The sequence below is a fragment of the Teleopsis dalmanni genome, chromosome 2 (assembly GCF_002237135.1).
Source record: "Teleopsis dalmanni isolate 2A chromosome 2, ASM223713v2, whole genome shotgun sequence".
NCBI classification, from domain to species: Eukaryota; Metazoa; Arthropoda; class Insecta; order Diptera; family Diopsidae; genus Teleopsis; species Teleopsis dalmanni.
Window position 1 is genome coordinate 4,268,930 of NC_051847.1, and position 21,331 is coordinate 4,290,260.

General features: G+C 28.8%; 1 protein-coding gene across 2 annotated transcripts; it reads left to right on the top strand.

Moving 5' to 3' along the window:
- Positions 1–1,055: 1,055 nt before the first annotated feature.
- Positions 1,056–20,977, top strand: LOC119682353. 2 transcript variants are annotated; one of them, XM_038095766.1, is made up of 7 exons: positions 1,056–1,141; positions 8,136–8,337; positions 16,648–16,795; positions 19,972–20,114; positions 20,213–20,369; positions 20,427–20,541; positions 20,600–20,977. In XM_038095766.1, exons 2-7 carry the CDS (start codon positions 8,247–8,249, stop codon positions 20,774–20,776), a joined length of 831 nt encoding a protein of 276 aa, XP_037951694.1. In that variant the 5' UTR covers positions 1,056–1,141; positions 8,136–8,246; the 3' UTR covers positions 20,777–20,977. The 2 variants fall into 2 exon arrangements, with proteins under 2 accessions (XP_037951694.1, XP_037951695.1); XM_038095767.1 differs by having other exon boundaries at positions 1,070–1,141; positions 8,200–8,337.
- Positions 20,978–21,331: the final 354 nt, after the last annotated feature.

Here is a 21,331-nt window from a genome sequence, read left to right on the forward strand (position 1 = left end):
TTCATCATATAGCAAACCTTTTGACAAACTTAATATACCTTTCTAACAATATAGATATGTGCGACGAGTGTAATATTGTATTTATGACGTATAAGCACTTAAGCTGTCTGATTAAACTGATTTGCAATAATACGAACAGTTCCTATCTATTTATTTAAAAAAACCCTTTTTATTGTTAGGTTTATTGTTGAAGATTAATTTTTTTTTATTTTTTTTTTTTGCACTAGTTATCTCTTTGGGAAACTTCTGTGTGATTTAGTGATAGTAAGAAGAAAAAAATTTATTTTGTTAAGAAAGTTTGTAGGAAATTACTGATATGTTATCTTAAAATTATTTTCTTCACTTATTTAATTAAGTTTGGTATGTATAAGATAGTCAAACTTGAATACTATATACATAAAAATTAATAAATGCAAAGCAAAAATAAGAATTCAAATGAGTTTAAATTTATTAAATTTATTTAAAATTTTTTAAACCTTTTAATTTTTATAAAAAAAGTCAATACATAATACCATATATTTAAATATGCAAATATTTTTTATTAATTTTTTTTAGTTCTTTGTTTTCATTTCTGCTTTAAGCTCATTACTCGTATATCCCATCTGGCGCCAAAAATGCTCTTTGTTGTGGTAGGTAAGGTTTGTTTACATCCAACATGGCAAAAGCTGAGTGTTTGTAAGCTCTGTTGTGTCAACAAAAAAATAACCTGTTGTCTGATAGCCACATCTGCAGGTTACCTATCAACATTGCAACTAAAATGCTTGTCAACAATTTTTGATGCTACCAGAGTGTGTAAATTTAACACTGACCCAAAATGGCTTAGTTTTGCTGTTAATACTTGGTTTTGTTTAAGCATTTGGGGTTTCATTTAACTAGTTTTCGCACTTTGACGGAATATTTAAATTGAATATTAGTATAATTTATATTTATATTAAGTTATTTTTGTCTATGATTAATGTGGTTAACATAACAAATAGATTTGAACTTGGAAAAAGTTTTCTGGCAACTCGAAATGTTGCGTCAACATTTGTGATGCTTTCAGTTTGTGAGCAAAAATCAAAATGAATTCAACGTTTCGCAGCAGTTTTGTGTTGTCTTTTGATTGTGGATGTCATTTTGTCGAAGTGCTGAACTGTTGAACGTAAATAAGTTTTGACGATTTGATTGCGAGTTAAAAATAGAATTTATTTTTAAATACGTATCCACAAATTTAATTTATGAAAATTCAAATTAAAAATAAAATCAAAATATTACTTATATTTGAAAGAAAATTATTTAAATTTATTTATAACATTATAATATGCAATATCACATTTTCGTATGACTGCAGCTTGCAACGAACATTGCAGTTTTATCTTGCCTTAGTAATGGACTGTAAATGGAATTTTCGGTTAATTACTTAAAAAATAAACCGTACTATATAAATATATAAAATACATTTAAGTATCACCGACGACGGCTGCAAATAATTATATTAATATTTTTAATAAATAATAATTGCAAACAAAATAATATTTTAAAAATTCAGCATAATAAATATAAATAAATAAATAAATAAATATGTGCGTATATGCTTTATAGTGCGTACTCGTGTATAAGATCGGTTGCAGTGGATCGAAATTGTCTTGGTCTTGGGTTACGGCATATTGATTACTTTCAGTTTAATTGTAACTGCAAAAGTGACTTGAATAACAGACGGCAAGACTCGTTTAAAACTAGTTCGAAGTAACAGCAACGAATTATTAAATCGAAACACTCCGCATGCCTTGCCTTCCCCTTCAATTAAAAACTATACAAAGCGGCCCCAAAACAATTTATTTACGTTTTATTCACTACTCGCCCAAACGTGTTTAAATATTTGGACTTTCCGAATTTGTTTGATTTGTTTAAGAACTTACGTGTTTATATATTTGCAAACAATATTAAAATATTATTAATATGAAAAACAAAAAAACAAATATATGTGCATATATTTCATAATTTAAATATACGTAGGAAATTTATTTTTTTACTGCACTTAAAATGCATAACATATATAATGCAAACAAAAGGTGTTCGAAAACCTGCTTAGGTTAGCGGTTTTTTTCTGTACCCTTTACTAAAAGAATTATTATAATTTACTTATATATGTATGTATATTAAATTTGTTACTTACATATATACGAGTACAGTATATATTTTATTTTTATATTATTATTAACATCATTTTTACTTTTAAAGCCATGTTAAGGGAGAGTTTACAGTCATATTCCATTGTTCACTCTACATATCTTGGTAAAGCTGTTATAAGTTGTAATAATCAGCTAAGATTATTTTAATAACATTTTAAAAAATAAATATAAAATTTAAAATATAAATTAAAACGTGTTTACATACAAATAACACTAACTCTGAGGAGACCATGGTACATTAGGACGAATGACATCCTCAGGGACATCAAGATTGATCCCATCAAAAAATACATAAAAGATAGAGCCCTGAAATTATTTGCGAAATCTGACAGACTTACCAACACCGCGTTATCAAATCTCAAAATGATTACAGGCTCCTCGGGGAGGTATGCAGATCTGAGGTCAATTATTGCTTAGTCTGATGAAGTGATAAACAATAATCTAGTCAATTCGCAAAGAGAGGTTTTGAAGAAACCTCGCAGTTAATAGAGAGTAAAAGTGCTCAGGTGCACTGACTCAACCTAGCCTCAATATAATAATATTTAAATTAATCGATGCTATTTCGATTTGCAGAACACACAATTTAACCACGAACTTTAATAGAGTCAGCTATTCTGAGCAACTTTTATCATATATCATATATCAAGGTTTAAAGTTGTTAATTTTTTACATTGACTGCACTAACAAAAACTAAACACGCCATATAATACCAACTAGATAACAAATTTTTACATTAATTACACAAACTCTTGATAACAACAAATAGATGACGCGTCTTTTTGTTACTAGTGATTTTTATACGAAAATTTCTAATTTGGAGTCCCGATATGTTGAGAAGTTAGTTGCATTGTCACTATCTTTACAAAACTCCATTTTTGTATAGGCGTACTGAAAACTCAACCAATAAATTATGCTCTTATTAGTTGAAACAAGAGCAACACATTAGTCTAATCATCAGACATGTGATTCAAGTATATTCATCTCCTATAGTATTGAAGCGTTCATCTTCAAAAGGTTATCACTGGCACACAATGCAAATCACTGCTAAGGAGTTTGCAACAATGCAGAAGTCCTTACAGAACCATAACTTCCCATACATAAAACAGTTTCATCAACAATATTAAGCGCACTATCCTTCCACAAGTTTTTCTAATAATTACTCAGTATTGAAGTTTTCAAAAACTGCAAGAACGATTGAATATTTTTATTTAAGAGGTTTTTTCGAACAGTAGTGAACTACAACAACAAAAATTTTATTTTTTATATTATTTTAATTAATTGAATTTTTGGCTGACCATACAGCTGTTTCGAGTGTTGCCAAATACCCATCATCAGTGGTCTTGAATATTTTTATTAATCTATTATTGGAAATAACCTTCATAGTGCATAGATCCAATGCCATATTTAACTACCTAATTGTATCGAAATTTAGTTCCAAGTTCATAACAGATCTCAAAAGCTAAAACTCTGATATGCTTATGTTAATCTAAACAAATGTATTCTATGACGTGCTTTAAACCATATAACTATGTCTATATGTAGTATATATATATATCAAGCCATATATATATGGTTATATATAATAGCTTACAACATAAGCCATATACATATGTATTATATGGCTTATATTGTATTCCCCTCTGCAAGTAAAGATTATTGTCCACTTCTGTTAGTTCTATTGAATCCACATATACATATGTATTAATTTATTAAATATATAACATTTATTATTAAAAGTATTAAGCATTTTATTTAAGCTAAGTCGTATTTATCTGTGTAATTCAATAGTTTACTGTATTGATAATGTATAATAATAATAATAGTAAAATAATGTATTGATAATTATTCTTATATTGGATAACATAATATTTATACATTATCTTTAATATATTATAACATTAAAATTGCAATAATAATTACCTTTCAATTCTTAATTTTAATCTCATGTTAATTACTCAGTATACGTTATTAATCGTTGTTTATTTCCATAATAAAGTCATTATTGTTTATATTTTTAATATTCTATTAGTACAGATTATATAAATTGTAAGGTTTAAAATTATTGTAATACTGTTGATTGATTGGAAAAAATTTTTAATTAATAATTTATTAACATGATCAAAATATTTTTATTCAATATAAAGCCGGATATTTCAAAATGATATAATTTAGAGATGTTATATTATTCAATTTTTTATTTAATGCTATTAACAATTTATTTTTTATGTAATTGTTTACAACTAGAGAATATGATGAAACCAAACATTCTCAAATGTGTATGACAAACAAACCGCAGTATAAAATTTAAAAAAAGTGCCAGGTAACAGCATTAAGAAAAAAGAAAACATGAAATAAAGTTTAACAATAGATAGTTTATTTTTTATTTTCTTTTTCTAAATGCTGTTAGTTGGCACATTTTTTTTCAATTTATTTTCAATTTTATAGATAAAATCTAATTATTTAATGAGCTCTAATTATTTTTACTTCAATAAGAGCAAAAAGAAACTTATTCTAGTCCTGAATTACGTAACTATTTATCTGCATAAGATAGATCGTAAATAAACTATAAATTGAAAAAATTTTAGATGCAAAATATATAAAGCCTGTATGGAAAACAAAGAGTTTACTCGAGCTGATTAAAGAGGAACAGCAGATCGCCTAATGATATCGTAAAGTGTTTCGGATCTATGAGGGTCCTACTGTTTTTTACAGTAGGTTGTGCCATTGTTATAATAACAATGGCACAACCTACTATAAACTAATTAAATAAAATTCGATTATTTCCTAAGACCAGTGATAAAGAGTACTTGGCAATACTCGAAACAGCGTTGTATGGTCAACCAAATTTCAATAAATTAAAATTAAAAAAAAAATTTTTGTCTTTGTCGTTTCTTTGCTATTCGAATCCGTCTAATAAAAAATATATTTTTTTATACTCCTTTACTCATACAGAGGTTTGAAGGTTTTGGGAGTAGGATTAATAAATATTTTTATCCTGCCTCATATATCGAATTTTAACTGAATTTTATAATTAACAAATACATGATATAGTCACTCAAGAAATATTGTGCATCAATGGACTTTAAGAAATATTGATGAACGGTTTTTAAAAAGTTTAGAAACTAAATTTCATTTCGCAAAGAGCTCAGAGAGAAATATAAATTTGTTTGTTTTGTTTAATTTATCAAACAAGGATAATTACCAACATCTTGACTTTTGCTGCTGTACATAGAGACAATGAAACTTAGTATAATACTATTCGAGACATATATTCCTAGTCAGCTGATATGTAGTTTATTGGTTTTTAGTTGCCAATTGTTTGGAAATATCTTGATAAATTTAATATATTATGGTTCAAATATATGTGAAGACAATAAGTTTGGGACAGACAAGATATAGACAAGATATATATACATATATAGATATAGTTTGATGACAGTAAGATTAGTGATTCTTTAGTTAAACTACTTATTCTATACTGGAGAGTGTAAATAACCCCATAGAATTATTGTACTCGTTTTCTAATCCGCAAATATTGAATGTTTAGAATTTTGTAAATAACATGATTATCTGGAGGACAAATTTTAATTCATATATAACTTTCAGCTCATGTAAATTTCAATTTTCAGTTACAAACTGCTCAAGTTATAGGAGCCAAGGGAAAGCTGTTAAACTTTTTGGCACTTAAATGTCAAAATAAAAGAAAATGTTAAAAAAATCCTTTACCGAAAGCGTGGTTATACCAACATGACACTCAAAGGGATAAAACAAAAGTATTAAAATTGTCCAAATGATGATTACTTTCGTTATGAACATTTTTTGACTTACGATTCGAATACTTTCTGTGTTTGCTCCTAAAGGGGATGAGAGCTTATTATTTCAGCGTACGTCTTGGGAATTGTGCGAGATTAGCACAAATTGCTGAAAACGAAATGTAGCTAGTAAATCTAAGGAAAAAATTCATATTTAACTTCAGAAAATAAAAGTTAGCTAACAAAATCAGATATCTCAACAACAAGGGTACTTCTTAAATTAAACTTAATTTCTTTGCATTTCTTTTATTAATATTAATACTTATGACTGCCATTTATTATTTAAAATTAACAACTACTGAATATAATTTTGTTTCCACCCATGAAAATAAGTGCAATTTTTAGGTCTATAAGAGAATATCTTGAGTATATCTTGACAAAAATAAATTGATTTCATAATTTATAATTTAGAAAATAAACGTCATAAGGTGCATTGCTAAATATGTTTTATAATTTAAAAATAAGTGAAGTGAATAAAATTAAATTTAGATGGAGGAGCTAATCATTTTCATTTACATTTTTTTCATATTTTCATTTTTTTGTATAATAATTTTAGTATAAATATTGTCCATCTTGCACATAGTATATGTGATATTTCCCTATCAAAAAAATTTATAAAGATCCTTGTTACGCCATATTGGAAACATTAGAGCTTTGCACGTCAGCGACATAGCACTTGAAATCAGTTTCTCATAGAAGAAAGAGAGAGAGAGTAAGAGAAGAATATGATCATTTTTGTAATTTTGCACAATGAAATCCAGTTAACCAAAGAATGCGCACTTAGAAAACAAAATTTCAAATGATCCTTTTTAAAGAATATTTTAGGAATTCTCTCTAAGAAGCTCTAAAAACAAAACTATTTTAAAAGTTTTGAGATTGCTTTTGCAGTCTATAATTTTTGAATATCATTCAAGTTGGGTTCTCTCTTGCTCAAATTTATTCTAGCGACCAAAGTTGAACATGATCACATTCAATAATTGTCATTCAAGCAAAATTTTTCAAGAATAATGGTGTTTGCGCACGTTGTAAGTGGTTTCGCATGCTGTTAGTGTGTTCGTGTAATAATGCAAAAATATGCTCTTGCTCAACTCTTTAGCTGAATGATTTGCTCAACAATATCTCTCTCTTGTATGAGACTCAAAAATGATAGTCTGCACTGCGCTTAAATTAGTGTAAATAAAAAGTATCATTTAAATAATTTATTGTACTCCTCTACCGTTTCCTTCAAAAGAGATTTTTAAAGTTAATTATAAATGAATCAATAGATATTCTAAATTCATATATTGAGTAGAATTAAAAACATTAATTTTGGGCTCTAAAAATAGTTTATATATGAATAAAATATTAGTAATGTGAATCATTACTTTCATAATAAAATCTTTCGGGATGCTTTTGGTAGACTGGACATTGTTACGCTTACAATATTATGTTCTTGCCGGAAAGTATTTTCTATCTTTATATCACAGATATTACAATCGCTTTATAGGATCATACAAAAGTTAACAAATTTTAAGCTTTAAGTTTCACGATACTATAAACGGAACTGAAAACATATTCAACCGTCAAGCTGCGCCAAAGAATTTATATAGTTCAAAACTCTTATAACATTTATAAATCATTATTATTTTTATTGTGTGAAGACTACTATATAGTACACAATGACTCAGGTGATATATTATGCTCACTTCAGTGGCTTTTATCGATCATTTGTTAAGGTGAGCACCTTTGATGATTTTGTATTGCTCCATATGTTGTAAATGGCTGTCCCGAAAATGGATATTTCTGCTAAAGAACTCATAACTCATAAAAATTAACTACTGCTAAGATCATTTGTCCAAATTTTGTTGATAAAATGAACTTAAATGCTAATGATAACTAGGAACAATTGAATGTATTGGATCAGATTTATATAAAGATAATATACAACCTTATTGCCGCAAATTCCTATATGGCAGTCAAAGGTAAATCTTTTTTTCTCATATACCTTCATAACTACATTTTCACAACGCGTTAATAACAACCATTATTCATCACTGAGGTATGTGCACATATATGTACATATATTTGTTTTTCATAAGGTTATTAATATTAAATTTTTTGAATAACAATTATTTGTTTAAAATTTGTAAATTGATGTTTGTGGAACATTCAGATATGAACACTCGTTCCCATCAACAGAAGTCGCGTGCTTCTTAATTAATATAATTGTTCTTCAGAGCTGAGGTTTGAAAACTTATTGACGACTTAAATCAGTGAATGAAAAATGACGCGAAACTTTTTATGCAACGAGAAAACTGGGCTGCGGCATGTGCCTCATAGAACCATTCGATATATGGTATATGCTTTTATTCTGAGTAAGTAAAATTTATAAAAAAAATATGGGAACAATGTACTTTGTAATATGTTATTATAAATTTATTGTTTACATTTATCTATGTTTACCCTTTATGTAATCGGAACGTAATTATATACAATATTAATATTAACAGCTTATAAAAATATGTTATTATGCAAACTGTTTTGCAATTAAAATTATAATCTCGACAGAATATTGAATAAAATTTATAGAATAAAATCAACTTAATAGTTAATAGTTGGAATAATTCCACACTGACTATTGTTATGAATTTCGATTAATGGATACACAGCTGACGTTCATGAAAGTATGATGTAAACGGTTTTTGTTTTCACGAATGCATTTTATATAGAACATCTGTTATAAAGTTGTTGATTGCTTATTATTTAGAGCAGGGTTTTCCAAAGCACGGTCCACGAGCCACATGCGGCCGGGGATATATTTCCCTTGATTTACTTTGGTAAAATTACATTATTTTATTGGGATACCATATACCAAAAAAATTCAAATGAATAAATTTATAAAACTATATTTAACATTATCACCGTATCTCCAAAAAAACCATGGACGTATATACTTGTTTCTGCGGCCCTTCAATCTGCACAGTAATTTGTATTGCCCCCCGAATGTATCTTTCTGGACAGTCCCGATTTAGAGAATTCAATATATCGGGTATTCATTAAACCAAGATTTAAGAGTCTCATATATTTCATATATATATTGCAGAGAGTACATGAAGACTTTTTGATATTAGGACTTTTACTTCCCTATTTTGTAGATAGAATTAATTATATCATAATTGTATTCACGTAGTCGATACTATTAGATAGAATTTAAGACACTTCTTTATCCTCCAGACTTCTGAACACATTATAGTTCAAAGATAATGAAATGTCTCTTTAGGAATCAGATCTACATCGGATAATATAAAATTGATTAGGTTGCCATGTTGCCCTGTTAATAATTGATTTAATTCAATATGTTCCCATTCAAAAAAAATATTTTGAGTATTTCAACCTCATTATTTAAGCGATGAAAATTTTATGTTAAAAGTCAGTAATTATTCCGAATTTTGATAGTATTTATTTGTTATTTATTCTTTTTGTTTTATTTCAATAAGGAAGACTGCATTTTTCTCAGAATAACCGGAAAGCGAACAAAGACTATCACATATTCTGCTAAAAGTAATGGTAGGATAATGTTAACACATTGAATGTTACATTTCTTAGTATGTCTATGTCGTCTAAATCTGGTGTGAACAAAATGTGCATTGTATAACTGAGGACTTCTCCTAGTAAAACTCTTTCAGTCAATAAAATAATATTTTTTTTATTGACTTAGTATTATTCTGACTATAGTCAAAATATGTGCAAAATTCGATATATAGTCCAAAACAAAGTTTTTTGAATTTAAACGCATTTAAAATTCTATCTGAAAATTATTTATATTTGTCTATTTTATATTTCTTATAAGATATTTATAAAATATTGATATTTACAAGAGCACATAATTAAAACTAATCAGCTATGTTTGGTTAGGTAGAAGGTACAGCCTTGTGCTATATTAAATTTTAGAGCTAGGGTTGCTTCTGTAATTCATAAAATCACTTTCTGGTCCATTTTAAAGATTTTACTGCTTTCCCAAAATTTCGAAATACTAGTGAAAAAGGCAATATAGTAGAAAATGTTGCTCAGAATATTTACCAAAATAGGTTCTTACATCATGGTACCCGAGAAATCGCATTGTCTCCGACTTATCTTAGAGTCCCAAACGATACTTCATTGAAAAACATTCATAGTTTAATTCCTACTATTAATAACAATAAATAATTAAAAATAACTTCTAGTTCTAAACTTATTTATTTTTTTACTTAGAAATTGATTTATCAAAGGTGACACATGAAGTTATAATCCGCTCATGGTTTTTAATTTTATAAAATTGTTAAAGATTATACACTTAAAAAGATCATAAGAAGAAATGGCTATTGTAATTCATAAGATTCATTTCCATCTAAATAAATAAAATATTCAGCAATTAGATATATCGTTAAAGCAATTGCCATCTTTTTTTGAACTTATTATAGTAACTACACTCAAATTAAAATTAAACTACATAATAATTTCTTAAATTTTATATTTTTTTAATATTATTTATTTCAATGATATAATAAATATTGTAAAATGGAAGCATATCTCTATTATACACCTTTAAATTCTCAAACAAAACTAGATAGGCTTATCCGCCAAACATTGAATGACTTTTATCAGTTGGAACTAACCAAAAGGTTCTCACTTAAAATCATAGACACTTCAAATGTGGGTACGTGTAAATCTAAAAATCATTGGTGCTTTTGGTTTATTTCTTTACCTGCCACACTTTCAAAAATGCATTCGATAGTAAACTTTTAATGGGTTCTCAAACCCAAATCCTGAATAGAAAGAAGTCTTACGAGTTCATATCGCCCATTATATTTAATTAATTCATAATGGTTGAATAACGCTTGTAAGCATCTTTTTATGTGAAATATCGTGGAATAGAGTTACTGCAATTCACAATATATTCACTGCCAAACAAATCAATGCATTCGAAGGAAACTACAGCGCGCTTCGTCAGATAAAAAGCAAAGGACATAAATTAAGTTCAGCATATTTAGCATCAACACACCTGCGATTGTGCATCGCAGGTTCCAAAGTCTGTCAGTTGCTTCTATTCTATTCTATACTAGTGTTTTAATTCTTAGGATATGTTTTGAAATGTGTAACTGCAATTAAATTTGTTTGCCTCATAACTCCAGAAACTCCATAGTTTTCTATTTCTATTTCTATTTCAAATAATATTCAATGGTTCAATAGTTTTTTATGTTTTCATAGTGTTGAAACAATACAGGATGGGACAACTTTTAATGATTTTTATTCATCGTTAATTGCAATATCACATATTCGTATCACATTTTTGATTTCGTTTGCTTGAGATATGTATGCAAAAACGTATAACAAAATATCCGCAATACTGCGCATTCCCCATAATCCTCACTGCAGAAGTTGTGGAAACCCGCAGGAAAAAGATACCATAAGACATTTTCTCTATGAATGCCCGGCTTTGGCGTCCAGAAGTTAAAGGTTCTTAGAAAGATATTTCTTTGATAGTTTATCAGACAGACTATTAAATTATCTAAATTTGGATTTAGTTTCTACTCTTCTATACTAGGGTTCTTGCGAGGAATGTAGTAGCAAAACTACCAAAATCGCTATTTGAGTTACATGGAAGTTATCTAATTGCCTGGTACTGCAACCAACCAACCCGCAAAAGTTGAAGTGATTGAACTTTCTTAAAGACAAATCGCAAATCAACTCTGTTAGATCTATAATGAATCAAGATTTGTGGCTTTTATTCTGTTCGGAGAAGATCTGTGAAGATTAACATGGCGGGAGCAAAAAAATTAAAATCAAACTTCAAATTGTAAAACTGCTTTAGCTTCTCAGCAGGATAGGCTGTTTAAGCATATGAAACTAATATGGATACATAGTCTATGCAAGTGCATCACATATTGAAATCTGCAAAGAACTCAGTTATATATACTTATAGTATTTACAGGAACTTCATGGTAGATCGAAAATGAGAAAATCCACAAAGATCGTTATATACCTATGGTGAAATAAGAATACATGAAATTTTAAATAAAAATACGTTAAAAAAATATATGCCTATATTAATCTAGATACTAACATACTAAAAGATCAGTCCTCCCTAAAAAAAACTCAGACGTATTTTATTTTATTATTTATTATTATTATTGTTATTACTCGTCTTCTTTATCTCTTCTATTCATAACACTTTCCATAACCTACTCATTGATAGAGCATGTACCTTTCTATTCTTTCCAGGTGTATTATAAAAGACCTATAAAATAGTTAACCAAGTAGTTTTAAAATTTAAATACTCCTTGTTCGTCACTAATAGAGATGATAGAGAGGATTTAATAGATACATTCAATGTATAAAAAAAATGACAAAGGCATAATTTCGGCATTGACATTACTTCTACAGCACTAGTTTTTAAACTACATGAACTCGTTTGCGAGTGTCATTAAATAATTTTGTATTTTAATATAAATTACTTAATTAACTGAAATGCAGGATTATATTATTCCTTGAAAACAGTAATATTATTTTATAGTTTCCCAAAGGTAAACTAGTGCGGTACAAAGAGACATCATCATAACAGTTAAGCATACAATGACACTGCAAAGAAGGAAATAAACTTCCACCTAACCATGATGGTTCCCTATTCCTCCAAACTCATGAAAATTTAAAACGTACGTGAACTTCCTTTTTAGTAGACTTTAAAGAAACTCCTACTAAAATTTAATACTTTAAGGTTAATTATTTTGCATATGTCTAATTGTAAATAATTATTTAAAAACACAAATATATTAAATAAAAATCAATATGCAAAATCATTTTTCTGAGGAGTAAAAAATTCTCTTTGTAAATATTTTCAACCGAAAGCCATTAACAATTTTTTTTCATAAAATTTTTGTAATTATTTCAGTTAAAAAATAGCGACCAAAAATTAAATTCCAAAACTGAATGTTCAGTGTTTCAGTAAAAATCTGTAAAATATATTAATACAGTGCTCGGTCGAAAACGTTAACAATGGATTACGTGAACATTTTTTCTTTACTGCCCAATTCACTGCCCAATGAAATGAGCATATCTCCTCCAAAAAGGTAAACAAAGTCTCCAACATAAGCAAAAATTGTGAGATTAATTAGTTCAAGTTTTCGAGCGAACACTGTATTGGAGCTCATAATTAAACATTATGCTTTTTACATGTATATTCGTACTTGTTTATGTAAAATATTATTAATGCTCTATGCATCTGTAGATATTTTTATTTTGAAAAAATAAAGTTACTTTTACTATGACGACTACTGCCCTTTAATAGGCTTATTTTCATTTGCAAAGTTAGAAAATTGAAAAGTCCTGGGCAATAGATTAGGAGACATTTACTTTTTCAATCGATACAAAATTTTCTTCTATCCAAATCACTCTTTGATTTTAAATGGAATCATATCGTTGAAATGTATTTATGAGATACAAGACGAGGCTTACGTTATTGATACGCAAACGTTTTTTTTAATTACAGATAATAAGGAATTCTCTACTTAAATTCGCACACAAAAACTAAAACGAAACACCAATGACGGTTTGTGTTTTCATCCCATATGCAGCAATATATCTCGTCCTCACATTGTCTGTTGTGAAAGTCATTTTTACGTTTAGCTTATTATGGGGACACACAAAAATATATCAACAGTGACAGTTGGTTTTAGCTTTTTCGGTGGGGTTCGTACTGGCTTCATTTTGGTACTCGTTTTTTGTGTGTAGATGTGTCATATGCTACCAGCTTTTGTTCAAACAGTGCGATTCCAGTAGCTGAACAATACAGGGTTATCAATTTTATGGTTTCATTGTCGCATATATGTCACTTAACTTTCCACATGTGCCATTGTTCAGATATAACTTAGCGTAAATTTAGTAAAACTGCGTAGCACAAATTGCGTAGTAAGCTCTCTACCAAATATATAAATAACAGTGACTGCTATTAATATATGCTGTCGCGTATACAATAATATAAGTATCCTAATATATACTATGATAATAATAATTCCAACCAAAACCCATAAACTATTTCCGCCCTTCAAACCATTCAGAACGAAGTAAGATATTGGACAGGCAATTAATATTGAAATTTGTGAGTTTATTAGGTTAAGAAGTAGGATTTTACTAAACTATCACATATCTATAGGACATCGGTAAAGTTCGATTTTGGTTGTTTTTCTCAGACATCAAGATTAATTAGGATAACTGCAAAATGTATAAGTAAACTAAGCATAATACCATAACTCAACACTTGAAATATTTGAACTGCAATGATTTCGATTATCTATCCTTCAAATGCTCTTTTATTGAACAATAAAATATCTTATCGGAGATATGACTTTAGCGAGGAGAAGATCAAAAATCTTTGGGGCTTCTTACCGACCTGACCGAACTGTTATCCTGTGATATTAGGGACCTAGCCAAGTTTATAGAACTGTCAGATTGGTTTTCCTTTACTTAATGGGGGAGTCGTTACCTTTTTCAGCATTTCAGCATTCCTGTGGTACCATAATTGGACATTATTTGAGCTCAAGTGAGCTTTTTAGAAACAATACCCCCACTCTAACCTACCTACCTACCTATTATTAGGAAGATATATATTAAAAACTGATATTCATCATTGGAAGTTAAGCGACAAATAAATTCCAACAATCTTTATTCATAAAAACAAATGCCATGTTATCTCTAAATCAGATTAGTAGACATAACAAATAACAATGTAACTCGATCTGTAAACCAGCACATAATGTATACCACAGCAGCTAACACTGCTAATATATTGTTTCTTTTTCAAATGCACAACAATGTTCCAAAACGCTATAATTTGCACCTAATAAATTTGGTCATAAGTAAACCCTTTCTAGAACTACACAACTAAACTAACTCGAATAGAAATCAAATCATTAATAAAAAATTAATAATATGGACTAACTAACCTAGTTCAACGTGTGAAGATTCTTTATTGTATATGATAGGTTAAATCTTGTCTTAACTTCTTTTATGGGCGTGTTAAGCCTGTTTCATTTCGTGCCTCTGGATCAATAACAAAAGTTAGACGTATGTCCAAAGATTCGAAGTCTTTTCTACGAATGTAGAGGTCGTATATTCTTTATTCTATTTATTCTAAGTTTAAGGTATTATTCACATGTGAAATGAAAGCTATGGGCTGCTGATGGGTGGTCGGGTTGTGTCTTCTCGTTTAATCGCTTAAATTAAATTTTGTCTATGACGTTCTGTTTTACCGCTTTGCCGCTTTTATACCATATACCTACCATATATTTATTTTGCACCATTTTGAGTGTTGGTACAATCCTAAATATGTGCTCAAATATGTCTCAAAAATTATCATAAGGAATAAATGCATATTGTTTTCGATTAGTTTAAAATGACACTGAAATGTATTTGTGTTTCATGTGTAATTACACATTTGATGAATATTTAAGAATTGACTTTCCTCGATGCTCCTCATGCCTCTTCAATAGCAAATGAGATTTCGCCCAATTTATACCTCTCACTCGGCCGTTGAAGGAATGCAATTTATAATATGATAATATAATTTATATATATCATATTTGTGATAAATAAATTTGCTAACAAACACTAACAAAATCATCAAGTATCCTTCATGCTATATAAGAGTAGATGATGGCACTAGTATATTATTATTTTTTTTTTTCATACTCGTCTGTACAGTACATATTCATTAATATGAATTTTATTATGAATATATTAATGGACAATTTTTTTAATTTTAGTTCTTAAATCGGCAAGCAATTTTTATCATAAGGAATACAATAGTATGGGTATGGGTCCAAAAATTGATTGTTTAAAAAAGTAAGCCAGGAAAAATACACCAAAAAGTTGATGTTATGCAATAAATTGAACAGCAAATATGCGCTGGACAACAATTGGGACCAAAAATGGGCAAACAGAAAAACGGTTTTTGTTTGCGAAGCGCTGGAAATGTGACGGAGGTTAGGAGGTTCGAAGACCAATCGCACAGAAAGTACCTTTGTAAAAAAAACGGAAATTGAAAGAAATTTGCATTGTTAAAAATATTTATTTATTGTGGTATTGGGCTGTGTGTTTTAAAACAAAGATTTTTATATGATTTAAATTTTAAAATATTTATTCTAAATATTTATAGTATTAAATAATTTCGATATTACTTTGTGACTATGGACGGGAAAAGGATGGAAAAGGGTGGATGGAAAAGGGTGGAAAGGGGAAACCATTTTTGTAATTTCAACTATGCGATTTCAAAGAACAAATTCTATAGAATAGTTATCCCGTCCATTTATCACGATTATTACCCAGAAACAACAATAAAAAATGCAATATTTCTATTTAACCACTTTTGTGCAAACTTTCAAGCAAAAACAGAAAAAATCCTTCACAATCTATTCCTTTCGTCCACTGCGATTTTAGTTTAAGTTCAATTCGTTAGTGTTTTTTCTGGTTCTTATACTATACTATATTGAACGCTTTTATATATCATAGTACAAAAGTTGTATTGCTAAAGTTTTTTCTGCTTTACTTACCCGTACTTACGAGTACGTAGTACGTACTACGTAGCAGGATTTTTTGCTCCTTTTAATTTTTAATTCTTTTAAAAAAATTATACAACTTTCGATTTGTTTCAGTTTCATTCGTACTAACGACGTCCGTGAGCAGCGAAGAATGTGGACAAGAGGAATTTACCAAATGTGCGGAACCGATCGAAATATTACATTTAACCTCAGAGTTTTCCATTGGTGGCGCTAAAAAGGAAGAACTAGATAAACTTTGTCAGTAAGTTAGTTGTCAGATATTTTTAAATTTTATTTTTTTTTATACTCTCGTTTAAAGTGTCCATTTTAATTACCAAAATTAATAGTAAATAAAACTGAATTAGTTAAATTGCCTTATTCCATATTCCATACTCCATACTCCATACTCCACACTCTAAGCTCCATACTCGAACTGGTGCTCGTACTTATAATGAATCCGTATACGAATCCAAATACGAATAGGAGTGTATGCAATCCTAACCTATAGTAGATTAATAATGCTAAATACTCATATTTATGTCTCTGTAGGTTTCGTCTTTCGTCCTTTCATGTTACACAAACCAAATTTTTATTCATCGGTAATAAGCACGTTTTTTATTTTGGTATTTGCTTATAATTTGACCTGCTGCAATTTGTATTGTAAACATGTTTTTCACTAAACATTTTCATTTAATATTGGCTTATTTTTTGTGTTCCTTTAAAATTTTTGATGCTATCAGTTGATATAGTTTAAGCAAAGTTTCCAACGAAAAATGGCAGGAGTGAAATATTTTATTCGGCAATCGTCATGGGACTTAAATTGAATTTGCAACTTTTTGTTGACAAACTTTTTTTAATACATTTTTAAAATCAAGAAAAGAAATACTTATCACTGGCTATTTTAAATGCATTCCATGATTCAAACAAAAGTTAATATAGAGTAGAATAGGTTGGAAAATCAGCTTACTACATAAAAAGCAAATATAAAATCTCTCTCCTTCTTATATAAGTATATATATCCTTATATAGTATGTATACAGACTCCTATATATACATATAAAGTACATAACGATAGATAGAAACTGTATTAATAATTTTAAGTGAAGTTGTCTACTATTTCCAAAATTTGTCCATTTGGGCAACTGCCACATTTCATAGCTCGACACTGATTTATATTGAGTTTTATGCAATTGGCTCGATTTTTTCAGTTGGCTAACTTATTAAACTTCAACAATTGTGGAATGGGACCAGTTGTTCAAATTTCAATGGCCTTTTTTTTTTCTTTTGTCTTTTTATATTTGTTTTTTTCCCACCCAAAATTTGCCTAAAATAATAATAGATACTACATACCTGATTATGTAGAAAAACTGCACAAAAAAATTATCGCACAAATTCAAAAAATAAGTAATAATCCTGAAAACAAAAAACACAACTAATATAAAATAAAAATAATAAATAACAAATTATTATTTAAGCTTTAATGTATATTTTAATATGAAATACTTTTATGTTAATTCGATATTATAGAAAATAAATAATTATATAAAATTAACATATCGTGTTATATTAACTTACTCTTAACACTAAATTAACTTACCTACGAAGAACAAACTGTCAAACTGTCATCTATTGTGTAGATGTCCAGTACCAGCAAGTAGCAGGGCTACCATTCTTTAAAGACAAGAGCAACTTAACATCACAGTAAAGGTTTTTCGAAGAGCGTTTTTTTAGTTGCAAATACATAGGAGTAGCGTTTTGAAAGACATAGTCAACATATCGGACGAAATTGTAAGATGGGGATAGCACAACACAGAGATATTTGAGCTTGTCAGCAAAATGAATCGAAATCTAGCTCAATGAGTGTAGTATGAAAACCTTTAGTGCGATCTCACCTTTAGCCCAAAAGGAGGGGTCGCAGAAATTGAGCATAATCTTCTTTCCGGTGTAATGACTGTAAAGGGTTCTAAGATGGCCATTAAAGGTTATTCTATTTTCGAAGAGAATTTTTTTTAGTTCCAAATACGTAGGAGTAGCGTTTTGAATGACATAGTCAACATATCGGACGAAGTTGTAAAGTGGGTAAGGTTGTTAGTAAATTGAATGTGGATATTGTCGAATTCTAGCTCGATGAGTGTAACATCAAAGCCTTTAGTGGGATCTCACCTTAAGCCTTAGAGGGCGATGGCAGAAATCTTGGTGGAATTGAGCTTAATCTTCTTCCTAGTGTAGTAACTGTGAAGGGTTTTAAGGTGGCCATTAAGCTGGTAAAATTTAGAACCAATAAAGACGAGACAGTTGTCAACAAAGCAAATTTACTTGACAGAGGCCTGCAGAAGAGGTATATCTACTGTAAACAGGTTCAAAAGAAGTGAACCTAAGAGAGAAGCCTGGAGATCTCCAGCGGTGATGAGGAAATCGCAGGACAGGGCGAAATCAACTCGGATTTGAATCCGAATTGATTGAAATTGTGTACAATAACCGTTCAGAGTGATTTTTATGGTGTAGTAACAGTGCCTGAAAACGAATAAAGGCTATCCTTTAATCGTTTAGACTACGTAACACATAAACTAGTAGTTTTGTAGTAGAGTTTTGAGCAGTCTCTAGTATTTTAGCTGTTACTTTTAGATATTTTGAAATGGCAGACTAGCACTTGAGCTGTTGCCGTATAAAGTTTCGATCTGATCTTTTATTGTTCATATTGTTATTTATATACAAAATAACAATAAGTGTATTTACAATTTCTATTAAATTAATATAATTCAAAATAACATATGCATTAATTTGCAGTATACAAATAAAAACTAAACAATTATTAACAAATTAACAAAATTGTGCAAGCAACAAATTATTACAACATATATTTTTGCTGCAAAAAATATAAATAATAAATTTACAAATAAAAAATATGACTATTAATAACAAAAATATTAACTAATATACTTTGAAAACAAAAATTCTGCAGAACATGAAGGCCTAAGCCTGAACAGTGCCTATTGAGTACTTGGACGAAAGAATTAGCTCAGTGATCACTAAAACTTTTTCTAGTTCTGATACTTTTTTATAACTTTGTTGGTCACCACACTTCCGCTAGATTACCTTTTTTATTTTATTTTTTTTAGTATTACCTGGAATTGTAATTACTAAAATTAACTAATAATAATAATCACTGCTAGTATTATTAATAGTAAGGGTGCTTTTATTCGGCGGTTCATGACCTTCAGACGGCTCTATAGATGATCTTTAGATCTTTTCTGCCAATATTAACGTGAGCTATACTTTTGCAAATGCCGGATTTAATTTATCGAAAAGCTCTTTTGCACATACTAAGCGTAGCTCACTATGACACATTTCTCTTAAAATTTAATCAACATATGTGATATGCTTTTTATTTAAATAAAACCCAATCATTTTATCAGATTATTATTTTATTGATTGTAGTGAATTACGAAAAGGTGTAAGATGTATACAGAGCTACACAAGAAGATGCATGGACTTACAACAACGTAATCAATTTAATAGATTATACCATGGAACCAACCAATTTATTCGAGACTTGTGTAATAAAGGCGAATTTCAAGATGGTAAGGAGATCCATTTAGAAAATTCTTTTGACAATTTGTTAATAAAGCCTGCACTATTATTTTATGAATAACTTTACTGCATTTCATTATTGTTCTAGAATATCTTAGGCATGCACCTTGTAGTGAAATTGCTAAGAAAGAATTTGAGACTTGTGCCAACCAATTTAAGGAAACCATGGTCTTTCTTAAACCAAATAAAAATCAGGAAGCCGCCGAAAATAACACCTTCGTTGAAAATGTGAAAACAATTTGCTGGTTAGTACTAAACTTAATACAACGATCAAGTTCACTTATGTTATTAATTTATTTTAGTTCCATTAACGAGCTGGTTGACTGCTTTGAAGATGCAGCGAAAAAAATCTGTGGGTCGGATGCTGCTAAATTCACACGTGAGTTGGTCGATAAGTACGCACACAGCTTAACAAAGGTATGAAGATGTATTGGTCCTGGGTGTTGCTATTATGCTGTAATTATTTTCATTTCAGTTTTATTGCGAGGACTATACACGACATCCTGAATATTGTCAAGGTGAAGGCAATACTTCAACTAGGTTGGGAAGTTGCTGGCAGTTTGTGTTTACAACCGTAATTATTAGTCTACTTTTAAGAAAGGTTTCATTCTCTCAACCCATTGAGGCGATATCGAGATGGTCTTGGATATAACGTTATATTTACAACGTCGTATATCGAAACATTACTTTAAAAAACATTTTTATTATGTTTATAAACTAATAGGATAATAATATATATATTATATATAACTTAATAAATAAAATTGAAATAATTTGTTGTAGAATTCGCACGTGCTAATTTATATAGGAATTTTTATTATAAGTGAATCTTTAAAAAAGACAAAAAGTTAGCGGAAACTTTAGTATAAAATTATGCATTATCTAAATATGAAAGCTTTAAAAATATTATTTTTATTATTAGGCGTTAGTATAATATCTGCTCATTATTTAAATTTATTTTAAAAATTTAAATATGCAGATATTTTAAATTAAATCTTACTCACCAAATTGTTATTTTATCTACAATATTATTATAATATTATAATAAAAAACTTCTGTAAATCAGGTAAAAATATGAAACCATAACTATCAATATACATAAATACTTTGTAGCGTCGTGTATATATTAATATGAATAAAAATACAATAAACGTTAAATTCAAATTTTTGTTTGATATTTTTTCAAAATATTAATTAGAATAATTAA

Excerpts from the sequence above, each read along its gene's own strand:
- LOC119682353 (XM_038095766.1), top strand. The coding sequence starts at position 8,247 with ATGACGCGAAACTTTTTATGCAACGAGAAAACTGGGCTGCGGCATGTG. Across the intron at positions 8,338-16,647 it reads GGTATATGCTTTTATTCTGA|TTTCATTCGTACTAACGACG; the intron begins GTAAGTAAAATT and ends GATTTGTTTCAG. Across the intron at positions 20,370-20,426 it reads AATGTGAAAACAATTTGCTG|TTCCATTAACGAGCTGGTTG; the intron begins GTTAGTACTAAA and ends AATTTATTTTAG.